Source organism: Bombina bombina, chromosome 4, assembly GCF_027579735.1.
Source record: "Bombina bombina isolate aBomBom1 chromosome 4, aBomBom1.pri, whole genome shotgun sequence".
NCBI lineage: Eukaryota > Metazoa > Chordata > Amphibia > Anura > Bombinatoridae > Bombina > Bombina bombina.
The window spans coordinates 842,297,652-842,318,735 of record NC_069502.1 but is presented as its reverse complement, the minus strand read 5'-3'; the positions used below and the strand labels follow the sequence as shown (position 1 = coordinate 842,318,735).

Genomic DNA, 21,084 nt, shown 5'->3' with positions numbered 1-21,084 from the left:
CCGGCAGAAGGTCAGGTGCCTGGTTAGTCTCCCTCCAAAAGGGGAGATATGTTACAAACTGCTATTTGTAACTGGCCCTTTAAATGGAAAATTGCCCTGCTTCCCTGGATTTTGGAGAAGCCTATTTGCCAGCCTCCTTCCACATGACTATGGCCCCTGGAAGATTGTGCCCCTGAGGACATATTGACTTTTATTGGGTGTGTATGGCCCTTTAAGAACCGTCTGGGGACATATTGTGACTTTGGTGAACAATGCCCCTTTAAGACTATGTCCCCAGACCTGTGAAATGACTTGTCCCTGGCTTTCTCCCACTTGGTTCAGTTTCATTGTGTGCCATTAAGTGCTATGTGACAGACCCTTCGGTCAGAACTACAGAGATAACTTTGTTCAGCTTCAAGAAGCATTCTAAATACAAGTTTGCTGGGATCAGCTCTAATTAAGTTTAGTGATAAACTTTCCCATTGTCTAATCAGACTTCTAGTAGTGATAAGGTGGACTGCATTGTTTTATTGTGTGTAAAATGTTATCTGCTGAAGTAATGTTGTGGCCTGTCAAAGGGAGTGTCTCTCTATCTAATATCAAATGTGTGATGGGGGATTTTATGCCTCCCCCTGAGAGTGTCCTGTTTGCATGTAACCTCAATAAAAAGCAGGCTGTGTGCTCCAGCACATCAGACCTATGTTGACCCTCTAACAAATATCAATGAGCTTTCTGCTATGAAAATTGCTCTAATAAAACTATCAATCATAGGCATGCGCTCTGAGTCAGGGGAAGCCCAGTAGAAGGTGGTAAACATCTTAATTGTGCAAATAGTAAGGAGCATAAATGTAGACACTATAATTTTTTTCTATATTAAAGGTAAGAAGAGCCCAACATGTTATATACGGAGGAAAGCTTTAGTCAGGACTCTGCAGACTGGGCAGAGACTGCTAAACTCTGCCGATACAGTAGTGCGGAGGATAGGTTACTCATCCCTTACCGCACTAAGAAAGAAATAAAGGGGGGGGGGGGCGGAGGAGAGGAGATTAGTATGACATGGTCCCTCAACTGCCAACCTGTGTAGTAGGTACGTAAACAATCTAATGTAAACGGACTTTAAAAGCATAAACATAGATACACAGAACACAGCGAAGTCCATGTAAATATTATGAGAAGTACGTAACTTTCTAGCATAGATACATAATAAAGGGCAGGAGCAATTAGTGGTGTAACACCAAATATCATAGGACATATTAAAGGTACCAAATAGTTTTAGGCAGTTAAGCATTTACACCTGTTACCACCAAATCTCCATTAGCGATACGCAAATTATATACAATAAGAGGAGTCAGTTACACAATCTGCACATTTTCAGATACTATTCATCATAAATGCAGATTTCTTGAATTCAACTACGATAAAGAGAGACTTTAAACATAAGTATATTTACTAAAAAGTGTTCCCTTGTCATGCTGTCCACAACAGAGGATGCAATACTAAATCAGCCTAGGTGCTTCATAAAAACATTGTATAACATTCAGTATCCTGACTCAAGTATGTTGTGAGATTTAAATCACCAGACATCGACATTAGCAAAGTCTTAATGTCCTGTAAGCTTAAATCCACGTCCAGTGTCTCTCTTCAACCCACTCCTTGCCTACAAGCTAGTGAGAAGGCTACACGTCCAAACTCTGCACAGCCTGCTAAGGCACTTTCAATCCGTGCTAGTCTCCTATGAAGGAGCGTGTGCGAGACCCAAAATGGCCGACCTGCACTGAATCCCTGCGCAGAGCAGCGCCAAATGCTTCTCTCCTGCATATCCACTGTGTGTCGTGTCCTCTCGGGCTCCACTGTGCCAGCCTCAGAACCAGGGGACCCAGCAGACATAGAACGGGTAACTCTGCCCTCAATAGATAATCTGATCTCGCTAGGCAGTAAATATAGGTTAGGGTGCATGTCCCTACATTTGACGGTTGGCTCCATAAGTTCCGCTGCTTCAGGCCCAGAACCAAGTCCGACAGAGCCCCTCTCCCCTGCTGTTGTTGCTCTATCAGAGTAGTCCCGGGCATGAACAGCCCGCATTTTTAATAGGAGATGATCGAATCTGGCCAGCATTACAGTCTCATACTCCTCAAACATGGCCTTTACTGCACTATATAAATCCCCCATCTTGAAGATTGTAAGGCTTCAAACAGTGCAGGTTAGTTTCTCTCAGGCAGCAGGGCCGATGTCCGTGTCTTAGGTGTGAATGGTCTCTATGGCCCCCGTGTCTCCAGGCTAATGTCGCTTATCCTCCGGCGGTGAGGGGTCAATTGCGGCAAGGAGTCACGTCCGCTCTGACATTCGCGGTCTGAAGGCCTAATGCTGGCGTGTTACCAGGACCCCGCAGATTCTATAAATCTCACACTCTGTGGGCTCCCCATACACAGCCTGCCTAGTCTCCCAGCTACGAGGGTGATCTGGGATAAATTTATATGCAATAATCTTGGTTTTTAGGTCTTTTATGTACTGTTATGGCAGGAGCTATGATAAAACACGTCTGTCCTGAAAGCTAGTTAGCTCCGCCCCCCGTAATCAGCTCTTTTACCTGTAAAAAAAAATACAAGCAATCCCCCCAACAGTAAAACCCACCACCCACACAAACAACCCCCCAAATAAAATACTATCTAAAAAAAACTAAGCTCCCCATTGCCCTGAAAAGGGCATTTGGATGGGCATTCCGCTTAACCCTTTAAGGACACAGCTTTCAGTTTGCTCAATTGTTTTATGACGGAAAAATTCCGTCATATGTCCTTAAGAGGTAAAAGGGCAGTTAGCTCTTTTGCCACCCAAAGTCCCTAACCTAAAAATAAAACACTAACCCCCTGAAGATCGACTTACCGGGAGACGTCTTCATCCAAGCCGGGCCAAAGTCCTCAACGAAGCCAGGAGAAGTCTTCATCCAAGCCGGGTGAAGTAATCCTCCAGACGGGCAGAAGTCTTCATCCAGATGGCATCTTCTATCTTCATCCATCCGGCGCGGAGCGGGTCCATCTTCAAGACATCCGTCGTGGAGCATCCTCTCCATCCGACGACTAAAGCTGAAATTCTATCAGCCAATCGGAATAAAGGTAGAAAAAATTAAGAATTAAGGTAGATGTTCAATCCTATTGGCTAATCAAATCAGCCAATAGGATTGAGCTTGCATTCTATTGGCTGATTGGAACAGCCAATAGAATGCGAGCTCAATCCTTTTGGCTGATTGGATCGAAATCTAAGGGACGCCATCTTGGATGATGTCACTTAAAGGTACCTTCATTCAGCTTTAGTCGTCGGATGAAGAGGATGCTCCGCGTCAGATGTCTTAAAGATGGACCCGCTCCGCGCCGGATGGATGAAGAGAGAAGATGCCGTCTGGATGAAGACTTCTGCCCGTCTGGAGGACCACTTCGCCCGGCTTGGATGAAGACTTCTCCCGGCTTCGTTGAGGACTTCGGCCCGGCTTGGATGAAGACGTCTTCCGGTAAGTCGATCTTCAGGGGTTTAGTGTTAGGTTTTTTTAAGGGTGTATTGGGTGGGTTTTATTTTTAGGTTAGGGACTTTGGGCGGCAAAAGAGCTAACTTCCCTTTTAAGGGCAATGCCCATCCAAATGCCCTTTTCAGGGCAATGAGGAGCTTAGGTTTTTTTTAGATAGTATTTTATTTGGGGGGTTGATTGAGTGGGTGGTGGGTTTTACTGTTGGGGGGGTTGTTTGTATTTTTTTTTTACAGGTAAAAGAGTTGATTACTTTAGGGCAATGCCCCGCAAAAGTCCCTTTTAAGGGCTATTGGTAGTTTAGTTTAGATTAGGGTTTTTTTATTTTGGGGGCGGGCTTTTTTATTTTAATAGGGCTATTAGATTAGGTGTAATTAGTTTAAATATCTGTAATTTGTTTATTATTTTCTGTAATTTAGTGGGGGGGTTTTGTACTTTAATTTAATTTAGGTAATTGTATTTAATTTATTTAATTATAGTGTAGTGTATATAGTGTAGTGTAGTGTTAGGTGTTAGTGTAACTTATGTTAGGTTTTATTTTACAGGTCAATTTGTATTTATTTTAGCTAGGTAGTTATTAAATAGTTAATAACTATTTAATAACTATTCTACCTAGTTAAAATAAATACAAACTTGTCTGTAAATTAAAAATAAACCCTAAGATAGCTACAATGTAACTATTAGTTATATTGTAGCTAGCTTAGGGTTTATTTTATATGTAAGTATTTAGTTTTAAATAGGAATAATTTAGTTAATGATAGGAATATGTATTTAGATTTATTGTAATTATATTTAAGCTACGGGGTATTAGGGTTAGACTTAGGTTTAGGGGTTAATAACTTTAATATAGTGGCAGCGACGTTGGGGGCGGCAGATTAGGGGTTAAAAAGTGTAGGTAGGTTGTGGCGACATTGGGGGTGGCAGATTAGGGGTTAATAAATAGTATGTAGGTGTCGGCGATGTTGGGAGCAGCAGATTAGGGGTTCATAAATATAATGTAGGTGGTGGCGGTGTCCGGAGCAGCAGATTAGGGGTTAAAAATTTTATTATAGTGTTTGCAATGTGGGAGGGCCTCGGTTTAGGGGTTAATAGGTAGTTTATGGGTGTTAGTGTACTTTTTAGCACTTTAGTTATGAGTTTTATGTTATGGCGTTGTACCATAAAACTCATAACTACTGACTTTTAAATGCGTTAGGGATCTTGACAGGGTAGGCTGTACCGCTCACTTTTTGGCCTCCCAGGACAGACTTGTGATACCGGCGCTATGGAAGTCCCATAGAAAAAAGACTTTACAAAGTTTATGTAAGTCATTTTGCGGTAAGGCCAAAGAAGTGTGCGGTACACCTAAACCTTCAAGACTCGTAAAACCAGCGGGCGTCAAAGAGCAGCATTAGGAGCTCTTAACGCTGCTTTATTACCCTAACGCACAACTCGTAATCTAGCCGTATGTTTTTTCAGGTTCCTTTACTCTGAAATGTGTAACATTTCTGGGACTAAGGTCTGAGGAAGGGGATACTTAATCCCCGAAACGTTACACTTTTCACAGTAAAGGAACCTGAAAAAATCCAGAGAATGCAAGTTTGTGATTTATATATATATATATATATATGTATGTTTATTTATGTGTGTGTATATATATGTATGTTTATTTATGTGTGTGTGTGTTGTTATTTTGATATCTAAATCTCTGGACTAACACGTATATATATATATATATATATATATATATATATATATATATATATATATATATATATATATATATATATATATATATATACGTGTTAGTCCAGAGATTTAGATATCAAAATAACAAGAGTATTGCATTGTGCAATGATACTATTTTATTGGACTAACTATACATTTATAAGTTGACAAGCTTTGGGAAGAGTTCCTTCCTTTATCAAGTCTGAAGCAATACTGACCTATTCAATGGAATTTACAGATTATATTTTAAAACAGAGAATAGCTAAGAAGACAGAAAGTGCAGGGAGAGGAGGAGGTGTCGTAAAAATCATGAGGGGGGCTTAGGTAACAGGCAGACAGTGTCCAGTGTAGGAGAACAGACAGGGGAAATATATAGCTATACATAGAGCATATACTGACATAAAGTTATATATCAACATTGAATCAATATCTATAAAGATGTGAAATTGTATATACAGGGGGAATACAAAAGTTAAAAAAGACAAAAGTGTGGACATAGGCTTACCTGTGTACCTATGTATAAAGAATGTGGAATATACAATGTAATTGACTAAATGAAAGTACATTATCAAAAAATTTTGTAATGTACTTTCATTTAGTCAATTACATTGTATATTCCACATTCTTTATACATAGGTACACAGGTAAGCCTATGTCCACACTTTTGTCTTTTTTTATTTTTGTATTCCCCCTGTATATACAATTTCACATCTTTATAGATATTGATTCAATGTTGATATATAACTTTATGTCAGTATATGCTCTATGTAAAGCTATATATTTCCCCTGTCTGTTCTCCTACACTGGACACTGTCTGCCTGTTACCTAAGCCCCCCTCATGATTTTTACGACACCTCCTTCTCTCCCTGAACTTTCTGTCTTCTGTGTCTGTAAATTCCATTGAATATATATATATATATATAGAGAGAGAATATTTTTTTTTAATATTCTTAAGGTGCTACATCGGCACCATTGGTGCAGACCCTGAAAAAAGTTACAGCAAAGAGATAGATGCCACAAAAGGGATATGATAAGCCCAAATGTCAGAGCCAGGGAAATCAGCACTCTTAAATTCGTACAAAAAAATATATTTATTTAATGGTCAGAAAAAAAATCCAGTGAAGGGGTAGCATTAGGAGCAGCATACAAGATACCATCACATGATACATATGCCCCCAAATAGCTACTGCAGTAAATATACAGTAAATATACAGTGACAACAAACACCCAAAACTAAACTAAAAACAGTATTATATTAAAATATATATAATAGTATGTAGTATAGTGTGTATATATATATATATATATATATATATATATATATATATATATATATATATAATAGTACAGAGGACCAGTCCTCGTTTCAGGGGTGGCGCCTGTGAATCCAAACATATATATATATATATATATATATATATATATATATATATATATATATATATATACACAGTGGTACACAAGTATTAGTGGCAAGTCAGGCCAGAGGTAGATTAGCTACACCTTAGCACAGACTGACAACACCCTGCTGCACACAAAACCCCCAAGCAGAAAAGCTTTTGGAGGCCAGACCTCGGCAGGTATGTTATGGGATCTATGTCATCCGTGTTAGGGAGCGCTAGAGACAGAGCTGATACGTACTGGTATGCAAGATATATGGAAACAAATGGTAATGTGGAGTTGATCATATAGATACATATAAAAACAAATCAAGAGAGAAAAGTGAGCACATTTGCAAAGTTCAACCGCGTTTCTTGGAGAGGACATAGATGCTCAGTTTCGGATGCTATAAGAGGCACGCTGTTTCCTTGGTCAGACCCGTATCATCAACCGGTCGACAATTTCTTATATAGCAGAGACATCATTCAGTTCCAAGTAAGTATAAATGCTACTATAGTAGCTGATCAGCTCAAGCAACAGTGCTTAGCTTCCAATTGCCAAAGTATTCTGTATACGAACATCTGTCAAGCGTCTTTTAGACCGTCAGCTTATGGGTTCAGCACCTTCACAGACACAAGATCAGTCCTCCAATGCCTACACGCGTTTCACCACCACATAACAGAACTCAATAGGGCTTCCTCAGGAATGATTGTACACTCCCACATGCTGATCTTTTAAGCCAATTCTGTATGACCGCCCATGGAACAGGTAAAAATGATACATTGTAGTGTGTTGGGTTTTTCGATCATATTGTTTCTTAACATTGTATCCACTGATTTGCATATTTCATAGTTTTTACAAGCATACATTATTTACAACTAAAAGGTTCAAACATTACGTCAGATTTAAGCAGAGCATTTTAGATTTCACTGTGTCAGATGGGTAGATTCAAAACAATAAAGACAATAGAGAACTGGTAAACATCCTCTCTAGTATCATCTTACACAATGGTATAGTGGATAGCCTATATATCCAACCACATTCCTTTTGTAATAGGCATTTATCCTGGTCTCCCCCTCTGCCATTAGTTATGCCTATATCAATGCCAGTGAACCTCAGACACTCAGGATTGTGCCCCTTTTAAGGGCAATGCAATAGAGCTAAATGCCCTTTTTAGGGCAATGCTCATACAAATGCCCTTTCCAGGGCAATGGGTAGCTTAGGTTTTTTAGATAGGCTTTTTATTTTGGGGGGTTGGTTGGGTGGTGGGTTTTACTGTTGGGGGGTCTTTGTAGTTTTTTTTGCAGGTAATAGAGCTGTTAAACTTAGGGCAATGCCCTACAAAAGGCACTTTTAAGGGCTATTGGTAGTTTATTGTAGGCTAGGTTTTTTTTTAATTTTGGGTGGGCTTTTTTATTTTGATAGGGCTATTAGATTAGGTGTAATTCTTTTTTATTTTTTATCATTTGTTTGTTATTTTTTGTAATGTATTTTTTTTATTTTGGGGGTGGGGTTTTATTTTTAGATTAGGGCTTGGGCATTTCACAATAGAGCTGAATGCCCTTTTAAGGGCAAAGCAAAAGAGCTAAATGCCCTTTTAAGGGCAGTACCCATACAAATGCCCTTTTCAGGTTAATGGTTAGCTTAGGTTTTACTTTATTTTCATTTTGGGGGTTTGTATACTGTTAGGGGGTGTTTTATTTTTTTTTAAGCAAAAGAGCTGTTAAACTTATGGCAATGCCCTACAAAGGCCCTTTTAAGGGCCCACAAAAGGCCTTTTTAAGGGCCCACAAAAGGCCCTTTTAAGGGCCCTTGGTAGTTTATTCTAGATTAGGCTTTTTTATTTTGGGGTGGACTTTTTTTTTAAAGGGTATTAGAATAGGAATAATTTCTATTATTTTTGATCATTTTGTTTGTTATTTTTTTTGTAATGGTAGTTTTTTTTTAAATTTTTTGTTATTTTAGTATTTTTTATTTCTTGTAATGTTAAAGGGACAGTCAACACCAGAATTTTTGTTGTTTTAAAAGATAGATAATCCCTTTATTACCCATTCTCCAGTTTTGCATAACCAACACAGTTATAATAATATACTTTTTACCTCTGTGATTAACTTGTATCTAAGCATCTTCTGACAGCCCCCTGATCACATGACATTTTATTTATTATCTATTGACTTTCATTTTAGCCAATTAGTGCAGTGTCTGCCACAATCCACGGGCGTGCTCACAATGTTATCTATAGGGTTTACCTGAACTAGCTCTCCCCTGCTGTGAAAAGCAAATACAAAGTCATGTGATTAGAGGCGGCCTTCAAGGGCTTAGAAATTATCATATGAGCCTTCCTAGGTCAAGCTTTCAAATAAGAATACCAAAAGAACAAAGCAAAATTGGTGATAAAAGTAAATTGGAAAATTGTTTAAAATTACATGCCCTATTTGAAACATGAAAGTTTTTTTTTTGGACTTAACTGTCCCTTTAAGTTTTAGTGTTAAGCAGGTTCAAGTTTTATTTCACAGGTAACTTTGTATTTATTTTAACTAGTTAGTAAATAGTTAATAACTATTTACTAACTAGTCTACCTAGTTAAAATAAATACAAACTTACCTGTGAAATAAAAATAAAACCTAAGCTAGCTACAATATAATTATTAGTTATATTGTAGCTAGCTTAGGTTTGATTTTACAGGTAAGTTTGTATTTAGTTTTAAATAGGAATTACTTAGTTAATAATTGTAAGTTTAATTTAGCTCTATTTTAATTATGTTAAAGTTAGGGGGTGTTAGGGTTATGCTTAGGGTTACGTTATGTTTAGGTTTAGGAGTTAATATAGTTTTATTTAGCTTGTTGGGATGTGGGGGGCTGGCGGTTTAGGGGTTAATAGATTTATTTTGTGGTAGTGATGTGGGAGGCCAGAGGTTTAGGGGTTAATAACTATTTAGTTTTGGTGAAATAGGGGTTAATAGATTTATTATAGTGTGGGCGATATTGGGGTGCAGGGGAATAGGGGTTAATAACTTTAGTATAGTGGCGGAGACATTGGGAGCGGCAGATTAGGGGTTAATCGTTTTATTTAGGTGGCGGAGACATCGAGAGCGGCAGATTAGGGGTTAATAACTGAATGTAGGGGGCGGCGATGTTGGGGTTAATAACTATATAGGTGGTGGCGATGTTGGGGCGGCAGGTTAGGGGTTAATAACATTATTTAGGTGGCAGCGATATTGTGAGCAGCAGATTAGGGGTTAATAACATTATGTAGGTGGCGGCGATGTTGGGGGTGGCAGATTAGGGGTGTATTTCGAAGTGGAGTTTATGTTAGGGTTTTAACATTACTTTTATTTTCCCCATAGATATCAATGGGGCTGCTTTACGGAGCAGTTAGCTTTTTTTTTAGCCCGCTCTCCCCATTGATGTCTATGGGAAAAGCGTGCACGAGCACGTCAAAGCATCGCTTGTTTTTGGTGCGGTATGGAGCTCAACGCCACCATATCGCCCGCACAAGCCTGCTTTTTAAAAACTTGTAATGGCATCGCTATAGGGGTTTAAATAACGCCGCTTTTGTTGCGGTCATTAAAATCCCTATAGCGCTCATAACTCGTAATCTAGCTGATTATTAGTTACATAAAGCTTAAATAAAAATGTTTTACACACAATGGCACCAATGTCTCCTACACCCCCTGCAAGACATCAGCCTTTAATTTTGGTTCTGCAATATAGAGTTTAAAGGGATAGTGCATGCAGTTTTAAGCAACTTTCTATTTTACTCCTATTATCAAATTTTCTTCATTCTCTTGGTATCTTTACTTGAAAAGCAAGAATGTAAGTTTAGATGCCGGCCCATTTTTGGTGAACAACCTGGGTTGTTCTTGCTGATTGATGGATAAATTCACTACCAATGAACAAGTGCTGTCCAGGGTTCTTAACCAAAAATTGACTATCTCCTTAGCTTAGATGCCTTCTTTTTCAAATAAAGATAGCAAGAGAATGAAGAAAAATTGATAATAGGAGTAAATTAGAAAGTTACTTAAAAGTGCATACTCTATCTGAATCACGAAAGAAAAAAATGGTTTAGTATCCCTTTAATAATTACACAATGTGTTGCAAAACTAACCATAAAGCCTGATGTGCTGCAGAAAATGAAGGTATTTGTGGCAGTCAGAAAAATAAATAATAAAGACTAAGGGGCCGAATTATCAAGCTCTGAATGGAGCTTGATGCCCCTGTTCCCGCACAAGCCTTCAGGCTCGCCGGACGCAGTAGTTATGAAGCAGCGATCTAAAGACCGCTGCTCCATAACTTGTCCACTGTCTTCAATCCGCCCGATCCTATACGATTGTGCTGATTGACATCCCCTGCTAACGGCCAATTGGCTGCGAATCTGCAGGGGGCGGCATTGCACAAGCAGTTCACCAGAACTGCTTGTGCAATGATAAATGCCAACAGCGTATGCTGTCAGCATTTATCGATGTGCAGCGGACATGATACGCTACATTGTATCATGTCTGTCCGCACTTTAGTAAATTCGCCTCTTAGTTATTTCCCCCCACATACTGCTGACCACTGCAGTGTAATATAAAAGTGTATGGACACCAAGATCTTTTTTTTTTTTTTTTTTTTTTTTTTTTTTTTTTTTTTTACAGATTGTCACCAATTCTGACACATGCTCTCAAAAAGGTTCATCCACATATATATACAAACAGCACCAATTTAATGTGTTGGCTTACAGTACCATTAACTCATATACCACTTCAATTTTTTTTATTACACAGATATCCGAGATTTAACCCATTGGATACAAGTAATACGCACACAGTGTAGTTGGTTGACCATTTGGCTGTGCTCAGATGCTGCCATACATTCATACGTAAGTTCATATATTCTCAAAATGAAGCGACTCACCCGTCTGTAAAACTAGAATTTTTATTAGTTTAAGATCCAATTTTAATTTTTATTGAATCTTTTTTTACTTTTTTGAAAGGTGAACTGACACTAAGGACTAGATTACATGTGGAGCACTAATTAATCGCACACCCTTAAAGTGGCAAATTAGCCCATTTACGGGCGCGCATAACCATCCATAACAAAATTAATTTTCTAAATGTCCACTAATTGCCCTAAAAATACAGTGAAGTGTAGTTTGTTAAAATAAAAAAAGAGTAGCATTTAAAAAAAAAGTAATAATAATAACTGCATGAAGCAGTTATGAGGGGTTAAAGGGAGCGGGCCTGGGGTGCTAGAAAAAAAACGCACTGAAAAGTACATTGCGGTCTACTGGGAACTGTGTGTTCTCTATAACTATGTATGTATGTATATGTTTATATACATATATATTTTTGTGTTAATATGTGTATATATGTGTAAGTGGGCGTGGCCAAACGGGGACTCCACAGCTAGGAATAGCCACCTGGTGTATGTGATCTCCCTATTTTGATACTGGATTAGTTTGATATTAGACTAAATGACCATTTTGCACTCATTTTGTTAATTACCCCTAAGATCTATGCTCTAGGGCAGTGTTTCCCAACCGCTATCCTCAAGTACCCCCAACAGGCCTGGTTTTCATTATAGCTGAACCAGTGCACAGGTGAAGTAATCAGCTGATCAGTAACCAACCTGCTCTCATCCATCAGCTGATTATTATTATTTTTTTTATTTTTTTTTAAGATTTAAATATTTTTATTGAGAAACAGTGAAATAAGTGTACATATCTTTAGGAGACACAGCTCCAATTTGTCAAAACAAGTCTTAGAAATATAACAGACAATCAATTGCGTCAAAATTAAAGAAACAGTTTCACTTAAGGAAAAATGCTGAGTTTGTCTTATCAAACCTTTAAGCATGGATGATAAGCTTGAAAGTAAGGAGAGGGTATCATAACCACTAAGTGTCAAGAAACCTTATGTAGAAGAGGGGTAATAAGAGGGGGGGATTGAGGAAGGGGGGGTCTGAGGGGAGAAAAAGAAGGGGGTAGTCGAAGCGTGGTCGCAGCCATGTTAAATGGGAAATAGACGAGGGGAGGGTACAGTCAAAAAGCTAAGCGTCCTGGGCGGCTGCGTTGGGTTTCCAGTCTGTGTTGTGAATCTCTTTCCAGTCTGCCCATACCAGCTCAAACAGATCAGATTTATTCAATTTATAAAAGATATCCTTATCAGCTGATTATTTAACCTGTGCTCTAGTTCAGCTATAATGAAAACCAAGACTGTTGGGGGTACTTGAGGACTGCGGTTGGGAAACACTGCACTAGGGTGATACTACAAGAAGATTTTGTGGTGGATTTTATCCAGACGCATATACGCAGTGGGGGCAGGTCTTTCCTCTTCTCTCCCTCTCCTGAGAGAGGATTGAGGTAAGGTTTAGTTAGTACCCCCTTTTCAGCCATTCCCTCTGTGTTTTTCTCCAGGGACGTTCTTTCATGGGACTGTACAGGGAGTGCAGAATTATTAGGCAAATGAGTATTTTGACCACATCATCCTCTTTATGCATGTTGTCTTACTCCAAGCTGTATAGGCTCGAAAGCCTACTACCAATTAAGCATATTAGGTGATGTGCATCTCTGTAATGAGAAGGGGTGTGGTCTAATGACATCAACACCCTATATCAGGTGTGCATAATTAGGCAACTTCCTTTCCTTTGGCAAAATGGGTCAAAAGAAGGACTTGACAGGCTCAGAAAAGTCAAAAATAGTGAGATATCTTGCCGAGGGATGCAGCACTCTTAAAATTGCAAAGCTTCTGAAGCGTGATCATCGAACAATCAAGCGTTTCATTCAAAATAGTCAACAGGGTCGTAAGAAGCGTGTGGAAAAACCAAGGCGCAAAATAACTGCCCATGAACTGAGAAAAGTCAAGCGTGCAGCTGCCAAGATGCCACTTCCCACCAGTTTGGTCATATTTCAGAGCTGCAACATCACTGGAGTGCCCAAAAGCACAAGGTGTGCAATACTCAGAGACATGGCCAAGGTAAGAAAGGCTGAAAGACGACCACCACTGAACAAGACACACAAGCTGAAACGTCAAGACTGGGGCAAGAAATATCTCAAGACTGATTTTTCTAAGGTTTTATGGACTGATGAAATGAGAGTGAGTCTTGATGGGCCAGATGGATGGGCCCGTGGCTGGATTGGTAAAGGGCAGAGAGCTCCAGTCCGACTCAGACGCCAGCAAGGTGGAGGTGGAGTACTGGTTTGGGCTGGTATCATCAAAGATGAGCTTGTGGGGCCTTTTCGGGTTGAGGATGGAGTCAAGCTCAACTCCCAGTCCTACTGCCAGTTTCTGGAAGACAGCTACTTCAAGCAGTGGTACAGGAAGAAGTCTGCATCCTTCAAGAAAAACATGATTTTCATGCAGGACAATGCTCCATCACACGCGTCCAAGTACTCCACAGCGTGGCTGGCAAGAAAGGGTATAAAAGAAGAAAATCTAATGACATGGCCTCCTTGTTCACCTGATCTGAACCCCATTGAGAACCTGTGGTCCATCATCAAATGTGAGATTTACAAGGAGGGAAAACAGTACACCTCTCTGAACAGTGTCTGGGAGGCTGTGGTTGCTGCTGCACGCAATGTTGATGGTGAACAGATCAAAACACTGACAGAATCCATGGATGGCAGGCTTTTGAGTGTCCTTGCAAAGAAAGGTGGCTATATTGGTCACTGATTTGTTTTTGTTTTGTTTTTGAATGTCAGAAATGTATATTTGTGAATGTTGAGATGTTATATTGGTTTCACTGGTAAAAATAAATAATTGAAATGGGTATATATTTGTTTTTTGTTAAGTTGCCTAATAATTATGCACAGTAATAGTCACCTGCACACACAGATATCCCCCTAAAATAGCTATAACTAAAAACAAACTAAAAACTACTTCCAAAACTATTCAGCTTTGATATTAATGAGTTTTTTGGGTTCATTGAGAACATGGTTGTTGTTCAATAATAAAATTAATCCTCAAAAATACAACTTGCCTAATAATTCTGCACTCCCTGTATATACATATCGTTGTTTTATAATTTTCACAGAGAAGCAGACTTTGGAACTTTTTATTGTCATTTCTTGGTTTAGGCCATAAAGTTTTCTGTGTTTTACACAAATATATATGTATACATTTAAATTTGCTGCCCATCGCTGCACAACTTACCCTCTTTGCTGCACTAGGTAAGACACAGCATGAGAACAAGGCTCCCATTGGAGCCTATCGGCTAGATTTAGAGTTCTGCGGCCAAAGGGGTGCGTTAGCTACGCATGCTTTCCCCCCCCCGCACCTTTTAAACAACGCTGGTATTTAGAGTTCACAGAAGGGCTGCGTTAGGCTCCAAAAAAGGGAGCGTAGAGCATATTTACCGCCACTGCAACTCTCGATACCAGCGTTGCTTACGGACGCGGCCAGCTTCAAAAACGTGCTCGTGCACGATTTCCCCATAGGAAACAATGGGGCATTTTGAGCTGAAAAACACCTGCAAAAAAAGCAGCGTTAAGCTCCTAACGCAGCCCCATTGTTTCCTATGGGGAAACAGTTCCTAAGTCTGCACCTAACACCCTAACATGTACCCCGAGTCTAAACACCCCTAACCTTACACTTATTAACCCCTAATCTGCCGCTCCGTACACCGCCGCAACCTACGTTATCCCTATGTACCCCTAATCTGCTGCCCCTAACACCGCCGACCCCTATATGATATTTATTAACCCCTAATCTGCCGCCCACGCTATCGCTAACCCCTGCATATTATTATTAACCCCTAATCTGCCGCTCCGTATACCGCCGCAACCTACGTTATCCCTATGTACCCCTAATCTGCTGCCCCTAACACCGCCGACCCCTATATTATATTTATTAACCCCTAATCTGCCGCCCCCAACGTTGCCTCCACCTACCTACAATAATTAACCCCTAATCTGCCGACCGGATCTCACCGCTACTCTAATAAATGTATTAACCCCTAAAGCTAAGTCTAACCCTAACACCCCCCTAAGTTAAATATAATTTAAATCTAACGAAATAAATTAACTCTTATTAAATAAATTATTCCTATTTAAAGCTAAATACTTACCTGTAAAATAAACCCTAATATAGCTACAATATAAATTATAATTATATTGTAGCTATTTTAGGATTAATATTTATTTTACAGGCAACTTTGTAATTATTTTAACCAGGTACAATAGCTATTAAATAGTTAATAACTATTTAATAGTTACCTAGTTAAAATAATTACAAAATTACCTGTAAAATAAATCCTAACCTAAGTTACAATTAAACCTAACACTACAATATCAATAAATTAATTAAATACAATACCTGCAAATAAATACAATTAAATAAACTAACTAAAGTACAAAAAATAAAAAAGAACTAAGTTACAAGAAATAAAAAAATATTTACAAAGATTAGAAAAATATTACAGCAATTTTAAACTAATTACGCCTACTCTAAGCCCCCTAATAAAATTAAAAAAAAACCCACAATAAAAAAATGCCCTACCCTATTCTAAAATTAAAATAGAAAAGCTCTTTTACCTTACCAGCCCTTAAAAGGGCCCTTTGCGGGGCATGCCCCAAAGAATTCAGCTCTTTTGCCTGTAAAAAAAAACATACAATACCCCCCCCAACATTACAACCCACCACCCACATACCCCTAATCTAACCCAAACCCCCCTTAAATAAACCTAACACTAAGCCCCTGAAGATCTCCCTACCTTGTCTTCATCACACCGGGTCCCGATCTGTCCAGAAGAGCCTCCGAAATCTTCATCCAAGCCCAAGCGGGGGCTGAAGAGTGACGTCCATCCTCCGGCTGAAGTCTGGATCCAAGCGGCGGCTAAAGAATTCCATCTTCGGGCAGAAGTCTTCATCCTATCCGGGCAGAAGAGTTGATCCGGACCGGCAAACATCTTCATCCAAGCCGCATCTTCTATGTTTTTCCATCCGATGACGACCGGCTCCATCTTGAAGACCTCCGGCGCGGATCCATCCTCTTCTTGCGATGTCCTAAGTCCGAATGAAGGTTCCTTTAAATGACGTCATCCAAGATGGCGTCCCTCGAATTCCGATTGGCTGTTAGGATTCTATCAGCCAATCGTAATTAAGGTAGGACAATTCTGATTGGCTGATGGAATCAGCCAATCAGAATCAAGTTCAATCCGATTGGCTGATCCGATCAGCCAATCAGATTGAGCTCGCATTCTATTGGATGTTCCGATCAGCCAATAGAATGCAAGCTCAATCTGATTGGCTGATCGGATCAGCCAATCGGATTGAACTTGATTCTGATTGGCTGATTCCATCAGCCAATCAGAATTTTCTTACCTTAATTCCGATTGGCTGATAGAATCCTATCAGCCAATCGGAATTCGAGGGACGCCATCTTGGATGACGTCCCTTAAAGGAACCGTCATTCGTCGGGAAGTCGTCGGTGAAGATGGATGTTCCGCGTCCGCGGGATGACCATGGATCCGGAAGAAAGAAGATTGAAGATGCCGCTTGATAGAAGACTTCAGCCCGATCATGGACCTCTTCAGCTCCCGCTTGGATGAAGACTTCAGTCGGATCATGGACATCTTCAGCCCCCCGCTTGGGCTTGGATCAAGACATCGGAGGAGCTCTTCTGGATCGATCGGTGAACCCGGCGTGGTGAAGACAAGGTAGGGAGATCTTCAGGGGCTTAGTGTTAGGTTTATTTAAGGGGGGTTTGGGTTAGATTAGGGGTATGTGGGTGGTGGGTTGTAATGTTGGGGGGGTTTATTGTATTTTTTTTTTTTACAGGCAAAAGAGCTGAATTCTTTGGGGCATGCCCCGCAAAGGGCCCTTTTCAGGGCTGGTAAGGTAAAAGAGCTTTTCTATTTTAATTTTAGAATAGGGTAGGGCATTTTTTTATTTTGGGGGTCTTTGTTATTTTATTAGGGGGCTTAGAGTAGGTGTAATTAGTTTAAAATTGTTGTAATATTTTTCTAATGTTTGTAAATATTTTTTTATTTTTTGTAACTTAGTTCTTTTTTATTTTTTGTACTTTAGTTAGTTTATTTAATTGTATTTATTTGTAGGTATTGTATTTAATTAATTTATTGATAGTGTAGTGTTAGGTTTAATTGTAGATAATTGTAGGTATTTTATGTAATTAATTTATTGATAGTGTAGTGTTAGGTTTAATTGTAACTTAGGTTAGGATTTATTTTACAGGTAATTTTGTAATTATTTTAAATAGGTAGCTATTAAATATTAAATGACTATTTAATAGCTATTGTACCTGGTTAAAATAAATACAAAGTTGCCTGTAAAATAAATATTAATCCTAAAATAGCTACAATATAATTATTATTTATATTGTAGCTATATTAGGGTTTATTTTACAGGTAAGTATTTAGCTTTAAATAGGAATAATTTATTTAATAAGAGTTAATTTATTTCGTTAGATAAAAATTATATTTAACTTAGGGGGGTGTTAGGGTTAGGGTTAGAATTAGCTTTAGGGGTTAAAAATAGTAGCGGTGAGCTCTGGTCGGCAGATTAGGGGTTAATGCTTGAAGTTAGGTGTCGGCGATGTTAGGGAGGGCAGATTAGGGGTTAATACTATTTATTATAGGGTTATTGAGGCGGGAGTGAGGCGGATTAGGGGTTAATACATTTATTATAGTAGCGGTGCGGTCCGGTCGGCAGATTAGGGGTTAATAAGTGTAGGTAGGTGGCGGCGACATTGGGGGCGGCAGATTAGGGGTTAATAAATATTATGTAGGTGTCGGCGGTATTAGGGGCAGCAGATTAGGGGTACATAGGGATAACGTAGGTGGCGGCGGTGTGCGGTCGGCAGTTTAGGGGTTAAAATTTTTTATTAGAGTGGCAGCGATGTCGGGGGGCCTTGGTTTAGGGGTACATAGGTAGTTTATGGGTGTTAGTGTACTTTAGAGCACAGTAGTTAAGAGCTTTATAAACCGGCGTTAGCCCAGAAAGCTCTTAACTACTGACTTTTTTCTGCGGCTGGAGTTTTGTCGTTAGATTTCTAACGCTCACTTCAGCCACGACTCTAAATACCGGCGTTAGAAAGATCCCATTGAAAAGATAGGATACGCAATTGACGTAAGGGGATCTGCGGTATGGAAAAGTCGCGGCTGGAAAGTAAGCATTAGACCCTTTCCTGACTGACTCTAAATACCAGCGGTAGCCCAAAACCAGCGTTAGGAGCCTCTAACGCTGGTTTTCACGGCTACCGCCAAACTCTAAATCTAGCTGTATGAAAGCACACTGTTGTGAGCCCAATGCTTCCCTGTTATGCGAATGCAAGGTCACGTTCGCATTGCACCTAACTTGTAATACCAGCGCACATTTGAGTGCACTTGTATTACATAGTGGCGTGCAAAAATTGCACTTGCGGAAACAATATTTTGTGCTCCACTTGTAATCTGGCCCTAAATGTGTTATCATAAACTATTTAGGAAACAATAACTCCTCTACTCTTTGTCATGTACGTTATAGAAAAAAAAAAGTAAAAATATCTATTTTTAACATATTTGAGTGTTAACTAAAGCTGGTTTCTAGAAGTGTTTGGTCTGTTGAAAAAAATAATAATCATATTTTGGTGGGTTAATCAAACAAAACAACAAATTGATGATTAAATGCAAAGATAAACAAATGGTTAGAAACCGCTTCAACACAGGGTGTCAAATGGAAGAGAAATAAAGAGTTAAATATACTCAATTATTGACATAAAATATTTATTGTTAGAACAGTTTATTTATGTATTGATTTTTTTTATAATCACTGATTTCTGTTGGATAATTCAGTTTTATTTGCTTTAATCCCTTTCTGACCAAACGCAGTGATTCCTAAATTATGGTCTGTGTATGATGCTCAGATACAGGTGTTGGTCACACATAATTCACACTATTTCACCCATGACAATGAACTGTACTTAAAACCCTCTCTCTCTCTCATCTCTGTGTTTAGGCTCCTGTTACTGTGAAGATCAGGTACAATACACATCACTGCATTTGCCAGTAAAGGAGAAGCATTATAAGAATATCTGACAAATTCAGTTGCTGAACAAGAAAATGTCGGACAAGACTGAGAACCAAACCTCAGACCTTCCTGATGCACACGGAGGTAAGCAGGATGTCACATGTATGTCGCCTGGTTTTGTCATCAGAATGGGGTCATATTTACAGTTAGGGCTGCCAGCTTTACCCCAGATACTTGACAACCTAATCTATAAGTGACTGGGCACGACTAGTAGGTGGGATCACACAAATATGAGAACATACCTTAATGTTTTTCATAAATCAGCAGTTATTTTATCCTCTTGGCTGCCAGTAAACACAACAATGATTTTACTTCTTTGGTCCCAGGATCATGTACAAAATGTAGAGTAGGATTTTTACACCCCCAGACTTTAAAAAAAACAAAAAAAAAACCCACAAGACATAAAGTAGTATGTGTGAAATATCACTTCTTTCTTTTTGTAAATTACACATACATGGAGCTCCAAATCAGGGGTTTGATAAGGTTTATAGGCACAGAGCTGTGCGTTTACTATAATGTGTATGTGGTGTTTTTGGCCACATACAGGGAGCACTAAATCAGGGGTTTGATAAGGTTTATAGGCACAGAGCTGTGTAGTTACTATAATGTGTATGTGGTGTTGTTGGTCACATACAGGGAGCACTAAATCAGGGGTTTAATAAGGTTTATAGACACAGAACTGTGTAGTTATTATAATGTGTATGTGATGTTGTTGGCCTCATACATGGAGCACTAAATCAGAGGTTTAATAAAATTTATAGGCCCAGAGCTGTGTAGTTACTATAATGTTTATATGGTGTTGTTGGTCACATACAGGGAGCACTAAATCAGGGGTTTAATAAGGTTTATAGACACAGAGCTGTGCAGTTCCTATAATGTGTATGTGGTGTTGTTGGTCACATACAAGAGCACTACTTCAAGGGTTTAATAAGGTTTATAGACACAGAGCTGTGTAGTTACTATAATGTGTATGTGGTCTTGTTGGTCACATACAGGAAGAAGTAAATCAGGGGTTTATTAAGGTTTATAGACACAGAGCTTTGTAGTTACTATAATGTGTATGTGGTGTTGTTGTTCACATATAGGGAGCACTTAATTAGGGGTTTAATAAAGTTTATAGGCACAGCTGTGCAGTTTTATAATGTGTATGTGGTGTTGGTCACATACAGGGAGCACTTAATCAGGGGTTTAATAAGGTTTATAGGTACAGCTGCGTAGTCACTATAATGTGTATGTGGTGTTGTCGGTCACATACAGGAGCACTAAATTTAGAGGTTTAATAAGGTTTATAGGCACAGAGCTGTGCAGTTACTATAATGTGTATGTGGTGTTGTTGGTCACATACAGGTAGCACTAAATCAGGGGTTTAATATGGTTTATAGGCACAGAGTTGTGTAGTTACTATGTCTATATAGATTTGTTTGTCACATACATGGAGCACTAAATCAGGGGTTTAATAAGGTTTATAGGCACCGAGCTGCGTAGTTACTATAATGTGTATG

General features: G+C 39.1%; 1 protein-coding gene across 1 annotated transcript in view; it reads left to right on the top strand.

The window, feature by feature from the left end:
* Window positions 1-21,084, top strand: part of LOC128657233 (gastrula zinc finger protein XlCGF26.1-like) — a 106,348-nt gene that overhangs the window by 11,305 nt on the left and 73,959 nt on the right. The window contains exon 2 of the mRNA XM_053711498.1: window positions 19,511-19,666. Within this exon, the coding sequence (XP_053567473.1) occupies window positions 19,615-19,666 (52 nt within the window). The 5' untranslated portion in view covers window positions 19,511-19,614. The remainder of the gene's footprint in view (window positions 1-19,510; window positions 19,667-21,084) is intronic.